The 18,432-nt window shown below is 40.5% G+C and overlaps 1 protein-coding gene across 2 annotated transcripts in view; it reads right to left on the bottom strand.

Annotated features, from left to right (window-relative positions):
* FAF1 (Fas associated factor 1) overlaps positions 1-16,074 on the bottom strand; it is a 489,058-nt gene extending 472,984 nt beyond the window's left edge. Inside the window, exon 1 of one of the 2 annotated variants that reach the window (XM_028106760.2) lies at positions 15,614-16,074. In XM_028106760.2, coding sequence (XP_027962561.1) covers positions 15,614-15,658 — 45 coding nt within the window. In that variant the 5' untranslated portion in view covers positions 15,659-16,074. The remainder of the gene's footprint in view (positions 1-15,613) is intronic. The other variant, XM_028106761.2, reaches the window with a different exon arrangement.
* Between the last annotated feature and the right edge of the window lie 2,358 nt (positions 16,075-18,432).

Genomic DNA, 18,432 nt, shown 5'->3' with positions numbered 1-18,432 from the left:
TCTAGTAAATTGGTGCTACAAGATGTTGATATTTATTCTATAACTTTGAGTACTCCCTAGCATACCCATTTGAGAAATGTACATATATAAGATCACAGACTTGACTTTGGAGTAGAGCAGACCTGAGTTCTAAATGCAGCCTTGTTATGACTACCTGTCATTAGGTAATTACTTAACCTCCCGACACGCCTCCACTTACTCATCTTTAAAATGGGAATAGTAATAATGGCTATCACAAATTAAATGGTATATACCAATTAGATTGGACAAGGCACATAAGACATTAATCATATAGGCCAGAGTAATGCTAAGTAAACGTTAGTAGTAATTATAATTGCCATCTTCAAAAATCAATCTGTATAATAAAGGATTGCCTAGTTTACAGGGTGGTAAGAACTGTGAGGGATCTAATATTTTACTGGCAGGCTGAGGTAGGTCCTCCTAAAAAATATGGACTCTTGCACCAGCATTCGGTGGACTTGCAAGTTAAGCATATAGAAGAATGCAAGTTAACAATTTAGCATGTTACAATTTCATGGATGCTAGAGGAAGACACAAGACTCCTAGGTCAAAAATAAAGTATTTTATTACTCACAACAGTAGCAGTAGCCAGAGTATCAGCATTTTCTTGCATGGGTTCCCAAGTCCCATTAGCCCACAGGGTCATACAGAGTGGGCCAGGTGACACCTGCACATGCACTACAGGACTGCACTACGGAAGAGGAACTCTGAATCTCTTTTAATGGACAGTAAACATGCCCATCTTTTTGCTTTAGGGAGAAAGTATCCTTATCTCTGTCCTTTGGTCTGGAAGTAGACATTATCTAGGCTGGTCACAATAAAACACCCTTGAAAAGACAGGCTGGAACAGTCACTGTCTCTATTCAAAAGATGTGCTGAAATATGAGACAAAAAGAATTGTCTCTCTCACTTCTAAACCATCTTGGCTGCTGACAAAGTTTCTCATGAGTATACGATTCCAATGGCCACTCTGATTAATCTGACTGACAAGGGATTGGGACTAAATCCATTCAATTTGTTTCATATAGCATTTAATTAAATCAACTATCAACAGGCAGTAGGATGAGGCCAACCTTCAGAATTGATTTCAACCATGTTCCTCAGAGCCCCACCCCGAAATAAGTTGAAGAAATCCCATAAGACATCAGGGTCTACCTCAGAAAGTCTGGTGGCTTTATCCCTGAGGTTCTGTATTAACCTTTCCACTTGGCCCAAGGCATTAATCCAGGAACACCAGGATGTATTAACAATTACACAGCCTCTGCTTTGGCCTACAAGGGCAATTTTATCATCTATAACAATGTTGGTCAGTGAGTTGAGGCTAATAAGAATGCTTTCCAGGGTGAACGTGTGTCACTGATCATGTCAACTAAAGGTCAGGAACAAATTCTGAACCACCTATTCTAATTCAATAACTTCCCTCATGAAGGTAACTGTCTATGGATGCACATAAATAACAAATCAGTTATGACTCTGGGAAGCTTCCCCCAAAAAATCAAGGATAGTCTCATTTTGGAGAGATCTCCACAGTCCACCAAAGGCTCTAAGATCTACTAGTGGTGTTCTGTTAAACACTCAAAGGTGCAAGAGTCCATATTTTTTAGGAGGACCTACATCAGCCTGAAAGACATAGTCAACCTGTGTCCTAACATGGCCTCCCAGCCAGATGGCAGCCCTAGAGTTCCCAAATTCAGTTTGAATAATTGAGTCTAGTTCTTGTTTTTCAAAGGACTGAATGAAGGCAGTCAGTCCAAACTGTCCCAACTGTCCAGGCCACTAGTAATCTGCCCCACAGAATATCTGAGTGAAGGCTATGGAAGACATGTGGGTAGACATGAGGACGTAATGACAGGTGTTTTGCATGGAAGGTATAGGAGCAGGGGCAACCCCTGCTGTTTCCAATAGATTTCCCAGTAAAATTAAAGGGAATGACAATCAAATGGTGATTAGAGCTGAGCAGTCTAATGGGAGGATGGCAGACCCGGCAGTCAATTAAATTTAATGTGCCTGTAACAGTTTGGAACAGCAGCACCAGGACATTTTCCTTCATAAGGAAAGCTTCAAGTGTGGTTCTGAATGTCTCTCCCCTCCCCAAAGCTGCTTCTGGGGTCTAAGATGTTCCTTCTTAGATGTCAAGATTGTTGGTCTTCCCCCCACTGCCACAAAATCAGTATGTTCCATTCCAATAGCTATAATTTCATCTTTTTTCCAATCTTCCCCTCCTCATACTTAGGCCTTTCCCCTAGAAATGTCAGGTGTGAGACAAGCAAGACAAGCAAGAATTGTTATTAAACCTACAGAAACCCATTTATGGTCCCCACTGACCCACATGGGCCACTGTAGGGGAACTCAGCAAGCAGTGTACTCAACCAGTGGTTATTATCCTTAAGGTCTAGACCATGTCAAACCAATGTGAGAATCCAGGTGGCTGAACGAGAATTCAGTTTGAATCCCTATGCCACCTTTTGTCAAACTGCCACATAAAAGGTGTACCAACAGGGGCACCTGGGTGGCTCAGTCAGTTAGGCATCTGCCTTCAGCTCAGGTCATGATCCTAGGGTCCTGGGATCGTGTCCCACATGGGGCTCCCTGCTCATCAGGCGTTCTACTCCTCCCTCTCCCTCTGCCCCTCCCCTGGCTTGTGCACTCTCTCTCTCTCTCTCTCACTCTCTCTCAAATAAATAAAATCTTTTTTAAAAAGGTGTACCAACAGGCTGGCCCTGTGCTGCAGCTAGGAGAAAAAAAGAAGCTTCATGCCCAGAAATAGTCAGGATAGAATCTGAATTTTCAAGGGATGCCTGGGGTGGCACAGTCAATTAAGCATCCAGCTCTTGGTTTCGGCTCAGGGTGTGATCTCAGGGTCCTGAGATTGAGCCCCGAGTTGGGCTCTGCACTCCACACAGAGTCTGCTTGGGGTTTTCTCTCCCTCTGCCCCTCCGCCCTCTCTCTCTCTCTCTCTCCCTCAAATAAATAAATAAATCTTAAAAAATAATAATAATAATAATCTGAATTTTCAAAACAGGGCTATATAACCTCCCACCCTTTCCATCCCTATCACTGGGTCATGAAGTGACCAAGATGAGATGATCCCTTTCTGGCATAGCTGCATTCAGTGGCCTGACTTACTAAGGAAAAAGATGTTTCAACGTTCAACATTTATCCACATATCAGATGCCTGTGGATGGTAGGGAGCATGAAAAGTCCTTCAAGTATCTTGATTATCAAGCTCACTGTTGAGTGGCTTTTGAGACAAAAAGTGTACCACTGTCAGACTGCAAATGGTCCAGAAAGCCCAAAAGCATAACACAGATTAGTTTCACAGGCCAAAATGGTGTGGTCAGTTAGCTAACTGGACTAGAACAGCAATACCATAACCAGAAAAAGTATCAACAGCAGTGAGGCAGCACTGATACTTATGAATGGGAGGTCAAAGATCCAATGTATTAAATTTGCTAAAAGCAAGCAGGGACCACATCCCGTTAAATGTGGCTTCTCTCATTATGTGACAAGCAGGTCAATTTTTGGCAGAAATCACAAGTATAGCAAGGCTACCCTCTGCATCAGAAATGGAGTCCTTAAGTTTACACCCAGTTTATGATAGCTGATGTGTTATCACATCTGATATGATGGATGGACCCAGACAACAATGATGGCTCTGGGCAGTGCAGACTCAATCAGAAGCTTGATTCCAGTGGGCTTCATTAGAGAACAGGCCCTTATTGTGGGCATCTACATGAGTGATCCAGACAGTTTGATTAGCAGCTGTAATTTGTTTCCATAGTTCACAGCTTCAAAGAGAGCTGTCTTTAATCTGCCAGTCTATACTTTCCAAGTGGCAGACCAAATAGCTAGGCCACTGGCAACAGGCCAAAGGGCAGTAGAAATACAAGTTTCGGGCACCTGGGTGGCTCAGTCATTAAGCATCTGCCTTTGGCTCAGGTCATGATCCCAGGGTCCTACGATCAAGCCCCGCATGTGTTCCCTCTCTCGCTGTGTCTCTCTCTGTCAAATAAATAAATAAAATCTTAAAAAAAAAAAAAGAAAGAAAGAAATACAAGTTTCATGAAGGACAGTACTGGCCAGAGCTCTAAGAACAGCCTTGAGTTCTACCCACTGAACAAAGCAATCACATCCACTATCAGTCTGCATAGCTGGCACAGAGGCTGAACAGCCCCAGAAGAAAGCAGACACAATCAGTTTTGGCTTGGCTGAACCACTGGTGAACCAGGCCTGGGTTTAGGGAAACCTCTATGAATTGAGGACCCCACTGAGTCAGTGGCTTTGAAGTAGGGAATAAAGATTCCTCCAACGGAAGGACTGAGCCATAAGACATTATGAACCCCCATCCTCTCATCTCTTAGACAAACCAGTGAAAGTTCTAACAACTTTGCTTTGTGCCCAAGGAGGTTGCAAATTTGCCTTCTTTCACACTCAAGTGTAGGTATACACAGGTCTGTAAATGTTGTCTAAAAGAGGCAGAACCTTCTGCCCAGCCAAGACAAACCTTAGTACTGGTTTTACACTGGGGGGGGAGTCTGACTCTGAATCTGACTGACAGATTGGTGAAAAAAATTCCATCTACCAGAGACGATATTTGAGGGTTGTTAAGAGTTAGCAACAACTAGAGGAATGTCCAGGCTGTCTCTGAACCTACTTCCTGGTATTCAGTCTGCAACCACCTTCCTAATTCTTCCTCATTAACAGGCAATAAAGTAGAGAACTACCTGACAATTTGGTCAGCATGTTCAGTATCAATTCCCATGGACCTCCCCCTTCCTCTTCCAAAAAACCATGCGTCTATCAACATACTATCCTTGTTGCCAAAACTGTTAAAGCAGTGAAAGATCTGATCTTTTTTACCCTACTTGTAAACTAACAAGTTAGCCTGCCAGTTTCATGGATGAAGACGTAGAATTCTGGGTTAGAGACAATGAACTTTATGACTCATGACAATATTCATAGTCAGAATATCAGCATTTTCTTATGTAGTTCCCCAGTCCCACTGCCCACAGTGCAACACATAATAGGCCAAGTGATACCTACACATGCAATGGACTGCATTAGAAGAGGAACCCAGAGCCTACAGAACCCAAATCTCTCAAAATTCAAAGGATATGCATGCCTACCCTTTCCTCCAAAGGGAGACACTACCTCTATCTTCCAAGGTAGCTCACTATACAAATATCCTTGAAAAGAGAGCAGAAAACAAAAGCAGTGTCTCTGATCACAAGACATACAGAAACCATGGAGAACTGTATCACTGGATCCCAATAGGGTCACTGTAGAATTTAGCTGTTAAGAGACTAGCACAGTACCTGACACATACAAAACAATCAAAAGCTAGATGCTAATTTTATTATTCCTCCCCCATTAAACCTAAAACAAGAATGCTCAATTGTGTCTCCACCTAATAAAATTATATTTTAAAAAACAAGTTCAACCACTACTTTTCCCTTGTGAGAAAAAAGGTGGGTACTCAAGAGGGCACAAAAGACAAAGCTTTCCTCTAACATTATACTATTATAGCTCAATCATTAAAGAGTCCAGGGAACCAAGGTAAATGGAGAAGAAAAAAAAAAGGTGCCTGGAACCTAACTCTAAAGCCATTAAGGTACACATAACCTGCAAACATTTCTGCTTTTCTTACCACAACTTGACATCTCCTTTCTACCTTAATTATTCCTCTATAACCACAATAAGTATAAAGACAAGTACAATTATTCTGTTAATGTTGCCAAACTGCTTTTTTTTTAAGATTTTATTTATTCATTTGAGAAAGAGAGAGAGAGTGGGGGAAGGGGCAGAGGGAAAAGGAGAAGCAGACTCCCCGCTGAGCAGAAAGCCCCACATGGGGCTTGATCTCAGGAAGCTGGGATCATGACCTGAGCAGAAGGCAGACACTTAACTGACTGACCCACCCAGGCACCCCTGCCAAACTGCTTCTTAAAAATATCTCCAACTCACCTTAAAGCCAATGACTAATGATTTAACATGGTAAACAATTTTGATTTGAAATTTAAATTTGCCTTAAAAAAGTTGAAAGTGAAAAGTGACTGACACAGAGCAATTCAAATTTCCCAAAGTTATTGACCTCGAGCCCTATATTTTGCCACATTACGTTACTGAGCCCTCTATAAAAGCTAAACGAGAAGGGAGGTGTTTTGTACTTCTCTATAAATCGGTCACTTTAAAGTCATAATCCTCAGTTCAATAAAAGAGCCCAATTTTTATTCTCTCAATGGCAGATTTTATTATTCAAAATCATATGTCAACAAATGGTAGATGCTTAAAAATACAGCTGACCTTGAAAACTACACATTTTAATTGCGTGGGTCCACTTACACCTGGATTTTTTTTTCAGTACAGTACTGTCCCTGTATTTTCTCTTCTTTATGATGTTCTTAACATTTTCTCTAGCTTGCTTTATTGTAAAAATACGATATATAAAACATATAACATATAAAATATGTGTTAATTGACTGTTTATATTATTCGTAAGGCTTCCAGTCAACAATAAGCCATTACTGGTTAAATTTGGGGGGAGTAAAAATTATGTGTGGATTTTCAAATGTGCGGCCCAGATTGGTGCCCTTAAGCCCTGTACTGTTCAAGGGTCAACTATACATGCAAACTTACAATTCTACTCTATTCGTACCATAAGAGCTAATATTCATAATATTCCTTCAAAAAATATTCACTGAGAACGTCTTATAGATATTGTAGGAAAAGATGGTTAAGACCCAGGCAGTTGTTCACTCAAAGAGCTGACATTAGGGAAAAGAAATATGTAAAGTGATTACTGACAATCTGGCATATGACTCAAAAGAAGAGGGGCACCTGGTGGTATAGCTGGTTAAGTGTCTGACTCTAGGTTTTGGCTCAGGTCATTATCTCAGGGTCCTGGGGTCGAGCCCTGCATCAGGCTCTGTGCTTAGCACAGAGTCTGCTTGAGATTCTCTCTCCCTCTCCCTCTGCCCCTCAGGCTCATGTGCTCTCTCTCTCTAAAAATAAATAAATAAATAAATATTTTTTTAAAAATTTTTAAAAGACTCAAGAGAAACATACCAAAGACACATAAGACAAAATTATTAACCCTAAAACTGGGCACATGGTACTGATGTTATCAGCAAAAGGCAGCTGATAGGTTTTGAAAGGTAAATAGTTTTTCTAAAGGGCCACAAAAAATAAGGGTATAAAAACACAGAGCCTGGGGGCCTGGCTGGCTCAGGTGGTGGAGCATGCAATTCTTGATCTCGGGGTCATGAGTTCAAGCCCCACACTTGGCATAGGGCATATAATAAAATACTCAATTTTCCTAAGTCATAAAAATGGAACAGTACTTAAGACCACAAAATCAAAAAAATCACAGGAATGGATATAACTTCTAAAGTCATCTAGATCAGTTGTTCCCAAGTGTAGATCTTGGATCAGCAGCATAACCTAGGAATCTGATAGAAATGCAAATTTTCAGGCCCCACCTAGAATCTACTCATTCAGAAACCTGGGGTGGGGCCCAGCAACCTATGGTTTAGCAAGCTTTCCAGGTTATTCTTATACAAATTTAAGTTTGAGAACTAGTAATTTAGATCAGGGTTTTTCAGCACTCTGGACATTTTTAGAGTGGATAATTCTTCATTGTGAAGGGATGTCTTGTGCAGAATGTTTAGCAACATTCCTGGCATCTTCCCACTAAATACCAGCAGCACCCCCCAGTTATAACAGCCAAAAATCTCTCTAGACATTGCCTAATGTCCCCTGGGGAACAGAAATCACCCACAGTTGAATACCACTAATACAGATCAAGGATCAGCAAGCTATCCCGTAAGGGGCAGAGTAAATATTTTAGGCTTTGCAGGCCATGCAATCAACTAACTACTCAACTTTTGCTATTGAGGGCAAAAGCGGCAGGACAATATGTAAACAAATATGCATGACTGTCTTCTAATAAGACTTTACTGACAAAAACAGGTGGTAGGTTAGCCCTCAGGATGTAGTTTGCTGATCCCTAATCCAGATGAATTACCTAAATTATAACTGAATGTCCTCAAACACCCCTACTGCCAAGTGATTATCCAGGCTCTATATGAATACCTGATCTAGTCCAGTCCTGTTTTCAGGTACATATAACTCTAGACAAATCTCCATTTCATAGACTGAATAAACTCAAAGCCAGAAAGGATAAATGACTAGCTCAGAGAACCAGAACCAAAACAAAACAAAAAACTAGAGCTCTAGTCTGCCTAAGTGCAATGTTCTAACAACTGCCTCCTATAGAGGTGTATAACCATATAATGTTACTTGTGAAGCATTCAAACGTTCTGGCACTTTGCAGTTACTAAAACTTAGAAAGAGAAGTATTTGTTGCGGGGGGGGGGGGGGTGTTGAAATAACTTTATCTTAAGGCCCAGATAGTACTTTAAGCCTGTGCACTATAAAGTCCCTGTCTCAACTACTCACTTCTGTCACTGCAGCAAGAAAGCAGTCACAAACAATAGGTAAAAGAATAGCTATCGCTGTATTCCAATAAATCTATATGTATAAAAACAGGAAGCCAGCTTATAGGCTATAGTTTCCTGACCCCTCATCTACAGAGTCCATAAACCCAGTCTGGCAAACACAGGCATCAACCCAACCATGCTCAACAAATCTAAAGACTCTTCATTCCATGGCTTCCAACCACCTATAAACTTAGAAGCATGGCACTAGACTGGAATGAATGCTAGTCTAGGAACAATCAAAGTTCCAGGCCCTCCCTCCCTCCCTTCTGGCATGTCTGCTATACGCCAGGTACTGTTAATTCATTTTATACGTAAATTTTATCATTTGGAAAAATTTCTGAATGGTAGGTCTTGTTTTCCTCTAAAAATCGAAGCCATCTGACACATTCAGCTAGAAAATAAACACTCTTACATGTACCTGGATAAAATCTTTGTTTCAAATCAACCCATGAACTTGGACAAATCACTTCCTTCTTCTGGCCTCAATTTCCACAAAAGGAAAAACGAGAAACTGGAAATAGATGTTCCTTGCAGAGAACAAGTATATACCTTACAATTATCAAAAATGAAAATAACTAAAACTTATCGAACTCTTTCCATGCCAGACACCTGTTCTAATCACTTTACATGCATTGTCATTTTTCATATGAGGAAACTGAGGCAGAGTTGTAAAATTAGTCAACGATCACAAGATGTCCAAGTGGCAGTACCTGATTTCAATCCAAACAATGTGACCTCAGAGTCCATGCTCTTAACCACTAACTACTAAACTTTATTCTACATGCCAAACCTTATTATCCCAATGACCAACAATCCAAACACAAACACAAAATGCCTTGTCCCTCTAATGAATAAAGAGGATAGTGGAAAAAGGAAAGGAAGGACAGTAACAAGACTATTTTCAGCCATAGTACTCAATCTCTTGCCTAAGGTAACCTTCCAGGAAATAAATATGATGTTCCATGGATACCTAATATGGTCCCTAAACCACAACATCACAAAGGATACCTATCCACGTGGATCAATATCATTTCTACTTGTACAGTCTGTCAAACTAAAAAAGAAAGAAGATTCACAGCTTCATTTAGAAGGAAGAAATGTTATGAAGGGGCAGAAACAAATTTCAAGTGACTTACTGGTAGTGTCATGGGAAGAGTCCATGCTTCCAAGAGAAGCTGATAGACAAAAGAAAACTTAAAAGTCCCATAATGATAGTCCAATATATGAAAATGCATAGAGCAATTTAGGCAACAAAGGTATTACTGGCTTGAAAGACCAGGAGAGGAAAACAAAGGCACAACTGTGTCATCCAGGAAACATAACTGAAAGTAACATCAAAATCAAAGCCAAATTAGAAAAGAAATAGACTCACTCTGTGACCACTAGAACTAGGTTCAGAAAAAATATTTTTTTAGCAAGGCAGATAAGGTTTTGTTGCTTAAAAAAAAAGATTACTACTAGTAAAAGTTGTTCCTTTTTTTTCCTTGACTTGAGTAAAGCTATGATCTATATCTCTATATTATACAATAACAGAGAAATATAAATAGAAAAATATGTGAGACTAACCTAAGTAGCTATAGCACCATTTTTGTTTTCAAAAAAATTATATTATAAAAATGTATCTGAGAGGAAAAAGAAATTAGCATTACAGTAACTAAAAGGTTAAGGGGGAAATGGGAATACTCATTTTTGGTTCATATGGGTCCAAAATAACTAACATTACTGAAATTATTGGTATTGGTAATTATTGGTAATTACTGGTAGCAACTGCAATTCCATTTGGATAGCTATTTTCACATCTGTAAGCAAACCAAATATATCTCAAAAGTTTGTGTGATCAAATGATTTTTGCTCTACACCTCAACCTTTAAAAAAAAAAAAGGCAAAGAATTCTACAATTACAAAAAGAACAAGATTTGGAACTGTCACCTGAATGCATCTCTGTTATAAAAAGAAATTAAGAAAAAAAAAAGGGTCCTGATTCATCAATGCCTGCCTGTTTTTTAAACCCAGGAAATTCCTTTACACACTCTCCTGGCTCTGGCCAGCCAGAACTGTAGGTGTACTACTCTATTCATTCCTTTACCAGAAGCATACTATGCTAACACTATTTACATTTAAAACTGATTTTTGGGACACCTGGGTGGCTCAGTTGGTTAAGCATCTGCCTTGGGCTCACGTCATGATCCCAGGGTTCTGGGAAATCCTTGCTCAGCAGGGAGCCTGCTTCTCCCTCTGACTGCGGCTCTGCTCCCCCTGCTTGTGCTCTCGCTGACAAATAAATAAAATATAAAAAAAAAAAAAACTGATTTTTGTTAGACTATTCCAAATTATAAACTCATTGCCCAGAGTTGAATTTACAAATAATTCATTAAACATGATGCTGTCATTGTCGCCATTCAAACTTTTGGTGGTAAGCCACTATGGATTAACAGTATGGATGGCAGTTCCTCAAAAAAATTAAAAATAGAAATACCATATGATCCAATAATTCAACCTCTGGATATATACCTAAAAGAATTAAAAGCAGGGATTCAAACAAATAATTGTACACCCATGTTCATAACAGCATTAATGATTCACAATATTCAAAACATGGAAGAAAGTGTCCATTGACAGATGAATGGGTAAACAAAATGTGGTTCAGCAGTGCCCCATCATCTGCAAGTTATGTCCCAAGGCCCCCAACAGATGCATGAAACCAAGGACAGTACTGAACCCTATGTATGTTATGTTTTTTCCTATACACCTATAATAAAATTTAATTTATAAATCATCATAGTAAGAGATTAACAATAACTATAATAAAACAGAATTTTAACAATACTGTATATTGTAACAAAAGTTATATGAATGTGCTCTCTCAAAACCTCTTATTGTACTGTACTCACCCTTCTTTGGTGATGTGAGATGATAAAATGCCTACATGTTGAGATAAAGTGAGGTGGATGACCTAGGCACTGTGATGGAGCACTAGGCTACTACTGACCTTCTGATCATACATCAGGAAGCTCATCTACCTTTAGACCACAGTTGACCAAGGGTAACTGCAACCATAAAAGCAAAACCAAAGATAATGGGGGATTACTGTATACACATACTGTTTAATAGTGTAATAGTATTCAGCCTTCTAGGCGAGATCGGGCGCATTCAGGATGGTATGGCCATAGACGGTATTTAGCCTTTTAAAAAGGAAGGGAATTCTGACACATACTACAACACGGATGAACGTTGGAGACATCATGTTAAGTAAAAAAGGCCAGTCGCAAAAGGATAAATACTGCATGATTACCCTTATATAAGGTACCTAGAATATTCACATTCATAGACAGAAAATAGAATGGTGGTTGCCAGGGACTGGAGAACAGGGAAAAATGGGAAGTTACTGTTTAATGGTTAAAGTTACAGTTTTGCAAGATAAAAAGAGTTCTGGAGATAGACGGTGGGTGGTGATGGTTTCACAACAATGTGAATGTACTTGATGCCACTGAACTGGACACTTAAAAATGGCAACTAAAGTTAAGACGGCAAATTTTATGTTATATGTATTTCACCACAATTTTTTAAAAATTTTAATCGAGGGATGCGTGGGTGGCTCAGTCAGTTTAACCGTCTGCCTTCGGCTCAGGTCATGGTCCTGGGATCCAGCCCCACCTCAGACTCTGCTCAGGAGGGGAATCTGCTTCTCCCTGTCCCTCTGCCCCTACCCCCCCCCCCCGGTCATGCGTGCTCACTCTCTCTCTCACTCACTCTCAAATAAAATCTTTAAAAAAATTTTTTTTAATTGAAAGCTGTTCTTATTTCAGGGGGAGGAATCTTTTAGAGGACAATTTGTAATACACTTCCTTTGTAATGAGTTCACTGATCTACAAAATTCCAAACCTGTCTCATTAAGTCTGAGGTACAATCTTCCATCCACTACTTATCCAGTTATAAGAAACCAGGTAATTTATTTTTAAAATTACGATTGTTAACCACTCCTTCACTGATCAGTTTCAACAGAAGTCCTTTCTCCAATGAGTTGAAATAGTTAATATACAAAAATCTTTCCCAAAAGTTTTTCCAGGGCTCCTGGGTGGCTCAGTGAGTTGAGCATGGAACTGTATTTCAGCTCAGGTCATGATATCAAGGTGGCCACATCAAGCCCCAGCTCCAGTCCACTCGGTGCTCAGCAGGGAGTCGGCTTCTCTCCCTCAACCCCTCCCCCGCCACCTGAGCACACAAGAGCACTCCCCCAGGCTATCAAATAAATAAATAAATCTTAAAAAAAAAAGTTTTTCCATATTTAGGCACTGTATTTATAAGAACCTATTACCTAACAATAATCAAAATCTGAAACTTATTTTTTAAAATCTGATATTTAAAAATCATGTCCCTTTCTCAAAAAAGGAGCGAGAGGGGGGCAAACCATGAAGTGGACACTGAACTATAGAGAACCAGACTGATGACTGCCGGGAGGAGGTAGATGGGGGGGATGGGTTAAATGGGTAATGGGGATTAAGGAGTACACTTGTGATGAGTACTGAGCATTGCACGGAAGTGCTGAATCACTATATTGTACACCTGAAACTAATATGACACTGTATGTTAAGTAATTAGAATTTTTTAAAGAAACTTTAAAAAAAATCATGTGCCTTTCTACAAAGGCAGCACTGAACTCTCAAAATTATTAATTTCACAGTCATGTGTTCACTTTTGGGGAGAAACTGATTTACACAGTTACAGGCGAAACCAGCATCATCCAAGTATCTACATTACAAGACTTGAACTTCAATGTTTAAAATTACCTAGTTTCTGATAAGGGATAAATGCTAATTTTTAAAAGTTAATCCTATAAAAAGTTTACATAATATTAAAAAATAGGAAGAATAACTGATTTTAAAAAGTAAATCCACAAGAGCAAACTGATCTGGAATCATTTGTGAGAGGAATACAAGGTTCCTAAAAACACAAAAGCTAATGTACTTAGTATGTGTATACTTTCTATTCTGTATGTGTATTATTCTGTATGTATATTCTTTTTATTCATAAATATTTTATTTATGTGTACTTTTTATTCTACCAATAACGTTCTTACCTACTTGACAATATGAAGTAAACTTTCACCATCTGGCAAACATTGAGAATGCCATAGCTTTTTCCCATTCTGTAAAGAACTGTTCACATCAGTGCCACTGGTTCGAAGAGAAAAACAGAATGTATTAATGTGATCAAAATAAAATCCCAAATGCTTGTCAGAAAATCTTACTTTGTCTCTGAGTACAAGAATCCTAAATTTCCTGTCCTTGGCCAACATAAAGTTCACAGTAAACATAATAACTAAAAGAAAAAGAAAACAAGCAGCTACAAGTTGTTAGAGTAAGTAAAAAAAATTGGTGAAATCAAAATAAAGTTATAATTACCTTAAAGCTTTTAGTGAGGTAAACTATGACATTGTTGTCTAAAGACACTTCCATAAAGCAGTTTTATAACAGGATAAAATACTCCTGGAAATAGAGTCCTTTTTCATATGACCATATTTCACATTAGATAAAAGACTGGAGAATGAAAAAAAGAAAGAATGAGACAGGCAAAAAAAAAAAAATCTCAGGCCAGTCCTAATCCTACAAAACACCAAAATCTTGCAGTCAGCTTTTATTTTCACAACACTTCTTTCTGAGTTTGGAAGTTATAGTATAATCAAATGCAGATATATCCACATTCCCAATAAATCAGATACCCTTACTGGGTAAGATAAAGAGCAAACACTGGAAATGACCATCACAATATTAAGTTATGAAATAAGGATAATCAGAGAAGAGAAGCCAAACAAAATCTCAGTAAGAAAAACTATCACCTCTATGCTAGTGTTAGACCATGTGCAATGATGACTCTGTTACAGAGAGAAAAGTCTGCCTATACGTATGTAACAGTATCTTCTAAGTTAATGCCAAAATGAATGGTTAAAAATATCTCACTACAGGGCGCCTAGGTGGCTCAGTCGTTAAGCGTCTGCCTTCGGCTCAGGTCAGAATCCCAGGGTCCTGGGATCGAGCCCCGTATTGGGCTCTCTGCTCAGTGGGAAGCCTGCTTCTCCCTCTCCACTCCCCCTGCTTGTGTTCCCTCTCTGTGTCTCTCTCTGTCAAACAAATAAATAAAATCTTAAAAAAAAAAAATCTCACTACAATATCTTCTTCAAACATCAAAAGGCAAAGATGGTGTGCACAGGGTATTTAGTTCTAACTCCAAGTTTTTCATGAATGGTGTGCAACTCTACTTTCAAAGGGCCTCCTTAAGATACTCATATATTAGTGTGACTACAGTTGGGCTAAGTAAAGGAATAACCTTTGCTTATCCTTTAAATTATTGCTGGAGTTAGGACACACACCACGCAATTCAATCTGTAGGGGAAGGGAATTCGCAAATAGTAATTTATTAAGCTTATGAATTCACCGAGGATACTTTGATATATACAGTCTATTTGCCTCCTCCTTACCTTCACACACTCCAAAGATTCCAATAAGGCAAAGTCTCGAATGTTTATTTCTCCTTGAAAAAGACCATACCCTCACCACTACCTTCACCACCGCCTCCTCCTCCTCATTCTTTTTTACTCACCCCTTAATACACCACACCCACAACACCACAGTCTCCATACCCACACTCCATACAGCACTCTCCCAAGTAACAACCCAAAACTCCCAAAAAGCCCATACTTAAAAGCCCCGCTTAATATCCCCAAATTCTACCCATTCTCCACATAATACAGGAAACACTACACAGTCCACACACATAACAGTAAACCAACTATCATAACACCACCTCACCCTGCAAATCCGTACATAACAAATTCTACACACACCCAACCCAGCATATGAATTGCACGTTCCCGGACGGCTCAACACACACACACACACGCACGCCACGTACCGTATAAAAGCCCAAACAGACACACGCGCGCGCGCCCGCGCGCGTACCCGCGCTCCACGTACCGTATAAAAGCCCAAACCACACACCACCGCAATGCTCTAACAAACCCTGAGAAGAAGCAACCCTTCTGGCACCGGGAACCCACGAGGTTGGAGGTGGAAGAGGTACAAGGCCATATACTTCACCTGAAAATCCGCCAGGATCATCTCCCGGTCCATGTTGGACGCCATGGCGGCCGCCGAGTTCCGCGGCTCCGGGAGCGAAGCGCGCACCTGGGAGGGAAACCGCGCCTCCTGCGGCCGTCGCCGCCGCCGCCGCCGCCGCCGGGCGCCGAGGGGCTGGCGGGCGAGCCGGCGGGCGGACCGGCGGGCCGGCGGGCGGGGCAGCGCGGGAGGCTAGGCGCTCATGCACTCGGTAACCTTCAGGCGCCCGGGCCGCCCGCCTGAGCCCCGCGGATCCCGCGCCGCAGCCGCCCTGACGGGGAGGTTGGTCTGGATGGGGGTCCGGTCTTGCTGTTGCTGGCCAGGATGAGGGCAGGTTACGACAGCGCGCAACCGGCTCCCTTCAGCAGCGGCGAGACCGGCGGGGGCGGGGAAACCAGGCGAACGAGCAGGCGGGCGAACCCCACGGCCGCCTCCGCCTCCTCCGCTTCCTCCCTGGCCGCCGCCTCCGCCCCTGGTTGGCCGGCGCCAAGGCTGTCGCACATTTTGCCTGTCATCGAGGTCGCAAAGCGCTGCTTTGCGGCTGCCACGTGACTGCCTTCCTGTCAAGCGCTGGGCGCGCGACTACCGGGCGGGGATCCGCGCGCCGCCGGCAGGGACCCCCCCCCCCCCCACAACTAGCAACTGCGGGAGCTAGTAGTCCCGCAACAGGTTATTCCGGTTTGGAATTAAGCAAAGGCCTCAGGGTACAGCCTCCTTCTGGCTGGGGCGGGGATCAGCTTCTAAACCTTACGAAGTTACATAGTCACATAAGTACGCATCAAGCCCCACAAACCAATTCAACACTCACAACCCGTTTTACAAACAGCATTTCATAAATGTACATTTCCTCTAACAAAGTTTCACCAAAATACAACTTCATATACCGTCTTTTAGGCTTAACCTCACTACCAAAACCTGCTTACACACTGTCACCCTCAATCCCAAGTCCCCTGTCTCATGCATCCTTAAACTCTCGATAACACAGAGATAACCAGGCTCCCAAGATCGACGTGGGGGAACACGCAAGCTGAGAAAAGTGAGACTATCGATCCCAAGAAAAAGATGAGCATTTTTTGTTATGACAAAAATTTTCTATTCCTGCAGCATAGCATCTATTTTTTAGACCTAAGGCAACATCTTACAAATGGGGAAAACTTGAGTCCAGCTTTGAATATAGTCAATTTAAAATACTTCCATAAATGAAGAAATTATATTAAAATACCAATTACTAAAAGTTTCAATTTATGGTCAGAAATTGAACGGCTTTGAGACAAGAATAGTCAAAGACTATGTAATGAAGTGTGGCAATTTATAACTGTCATCCTCACGGGAGGAAAAGTGACGGTGGGATATATTTAACTTTGACTTGGGAAAATATCATTGTCTGGACTGTAATAGAGCATTTACTTGCCTTGGAAAGTACATTAAGCCCTGAAAGTGTGAAGTAAGATTGCTGATTTTGTGCTGTAAAGTAGGTGCTAGGGAAATCACCATATAAACCAAGGCCTAGATCTGTGTATTCCCTGAAGAAGAGCACTCTGGTGTTGTAAAGATCTAGGTTCATCCTGTGTTTTCTTAAATGAAAATAGTCTGACCTACAACTCTCATGCAATAATCTGTATTTAGACCAGAATTAGCTAGATAAGGAATAGAACTCTCCATAGTCACATGAATTGAATGTCTTTTTTAATTGCCATCCCATTGGAATTCCAAAATATAGCACAAATGTGAATCATGAGGTGAAACACAGTACCAGCAATTTAAGTGTGGTAATTCAGTTGCCCCATTCGTATATGTCATTCTCAGAACAAGGTGGGTGAATAATTGTCTCTAGTTACATGGCCAGGATTAATGCAGCCCTGAAAAGTTGAGGGTTTTCTCTGTGATGACATGTGTATACTACAGAACCCATTCAAATCTAGTGCTGGTCCCTTTCCCCCTCCCTTCTCTCCATCTGGAAATTAAAATAATGTGGTAATGTGCAAAGATGGGAAGCATACCCTACACATTCAGGTATATAGGTTCCAGTACTGCTTTTCCAACTAATTAGCTAGGGGAAATTGGATGGGTCACTTAGTATCTCTGACTTCATCTTCTGATATGACTGTTTCAGGTGTTAAAAAAACAAATATGAAAATGCGTGGAAAATAAAATATTTTTACAAAACAAGCATAGAAATTTCATGGTCAGCATTACTAGGTTTCAGTTCTAATTCTGCCCCTTGACAAAAAAAATTCTGAGTCTCAATTTCTTTATCTCTAAAATAGGGCTTATAAAACTTATCTCAGAGTAATTGTGAACATTGAGTGATATAATGCTTGTGAAAACTCTTCAGAAACCTTAAAGCTCTCCAAACATATTAGTTACTACTACTCTGTATACCAACTCCTAAATGCTTTTCTCAAGGCTACTGCTTTCATAAAACAAGCAAACAAGGATTCTTCTCCTTTCTAATCACTGCTTTTACTGTCTTTACAACGCAATTTAATGCTGTGGGGAATTCTGTAATTTTTTTTTCTCTAACAGTTTCATCTATTCATGTTTTAATCTCTCCCCAAAGGTTGAAAGTTCCTTGAGATTATAAGCCATTTCATTCAGTATGTTTTTATATTCACCATAGTTCATATATAGCACAGTATTGGGTATATAATAACAACCAATATTTTTGAGTTTATTAACTTTTATTGGATGTCTAGTATGTACAGGTATTTTACATACCTTATCTCATTCTTACAGTGATTTTACAGAATAAAAAACTGCTCTGAGAGGTTAAGGATTTGTCCAAAGTCATGCTACAAAGC

This window comes from Eumetopias jubatus, unplaced genomic scaffold (genome assembly GCF_037043125.1).
Source record: "Eumetopias jubatus isolate StellerSeaLion01/CBP00866 unplaced genomic scaffold, mEumJub1_p1.0 scaffold_4, whole genome shotgun sequence".
Taxonomy (NCBI): domain Eukaryota; kingdom Metazoa; phylum Chordata; class Mammalia; order Carnivora; family Otariidae; genus Eumetopias; species Eumetopias jubatus.
Note: the sequence above shows the minus strand (reverse complement) of the source record. Positions and strands in the feature narration are given on the sequence as shown.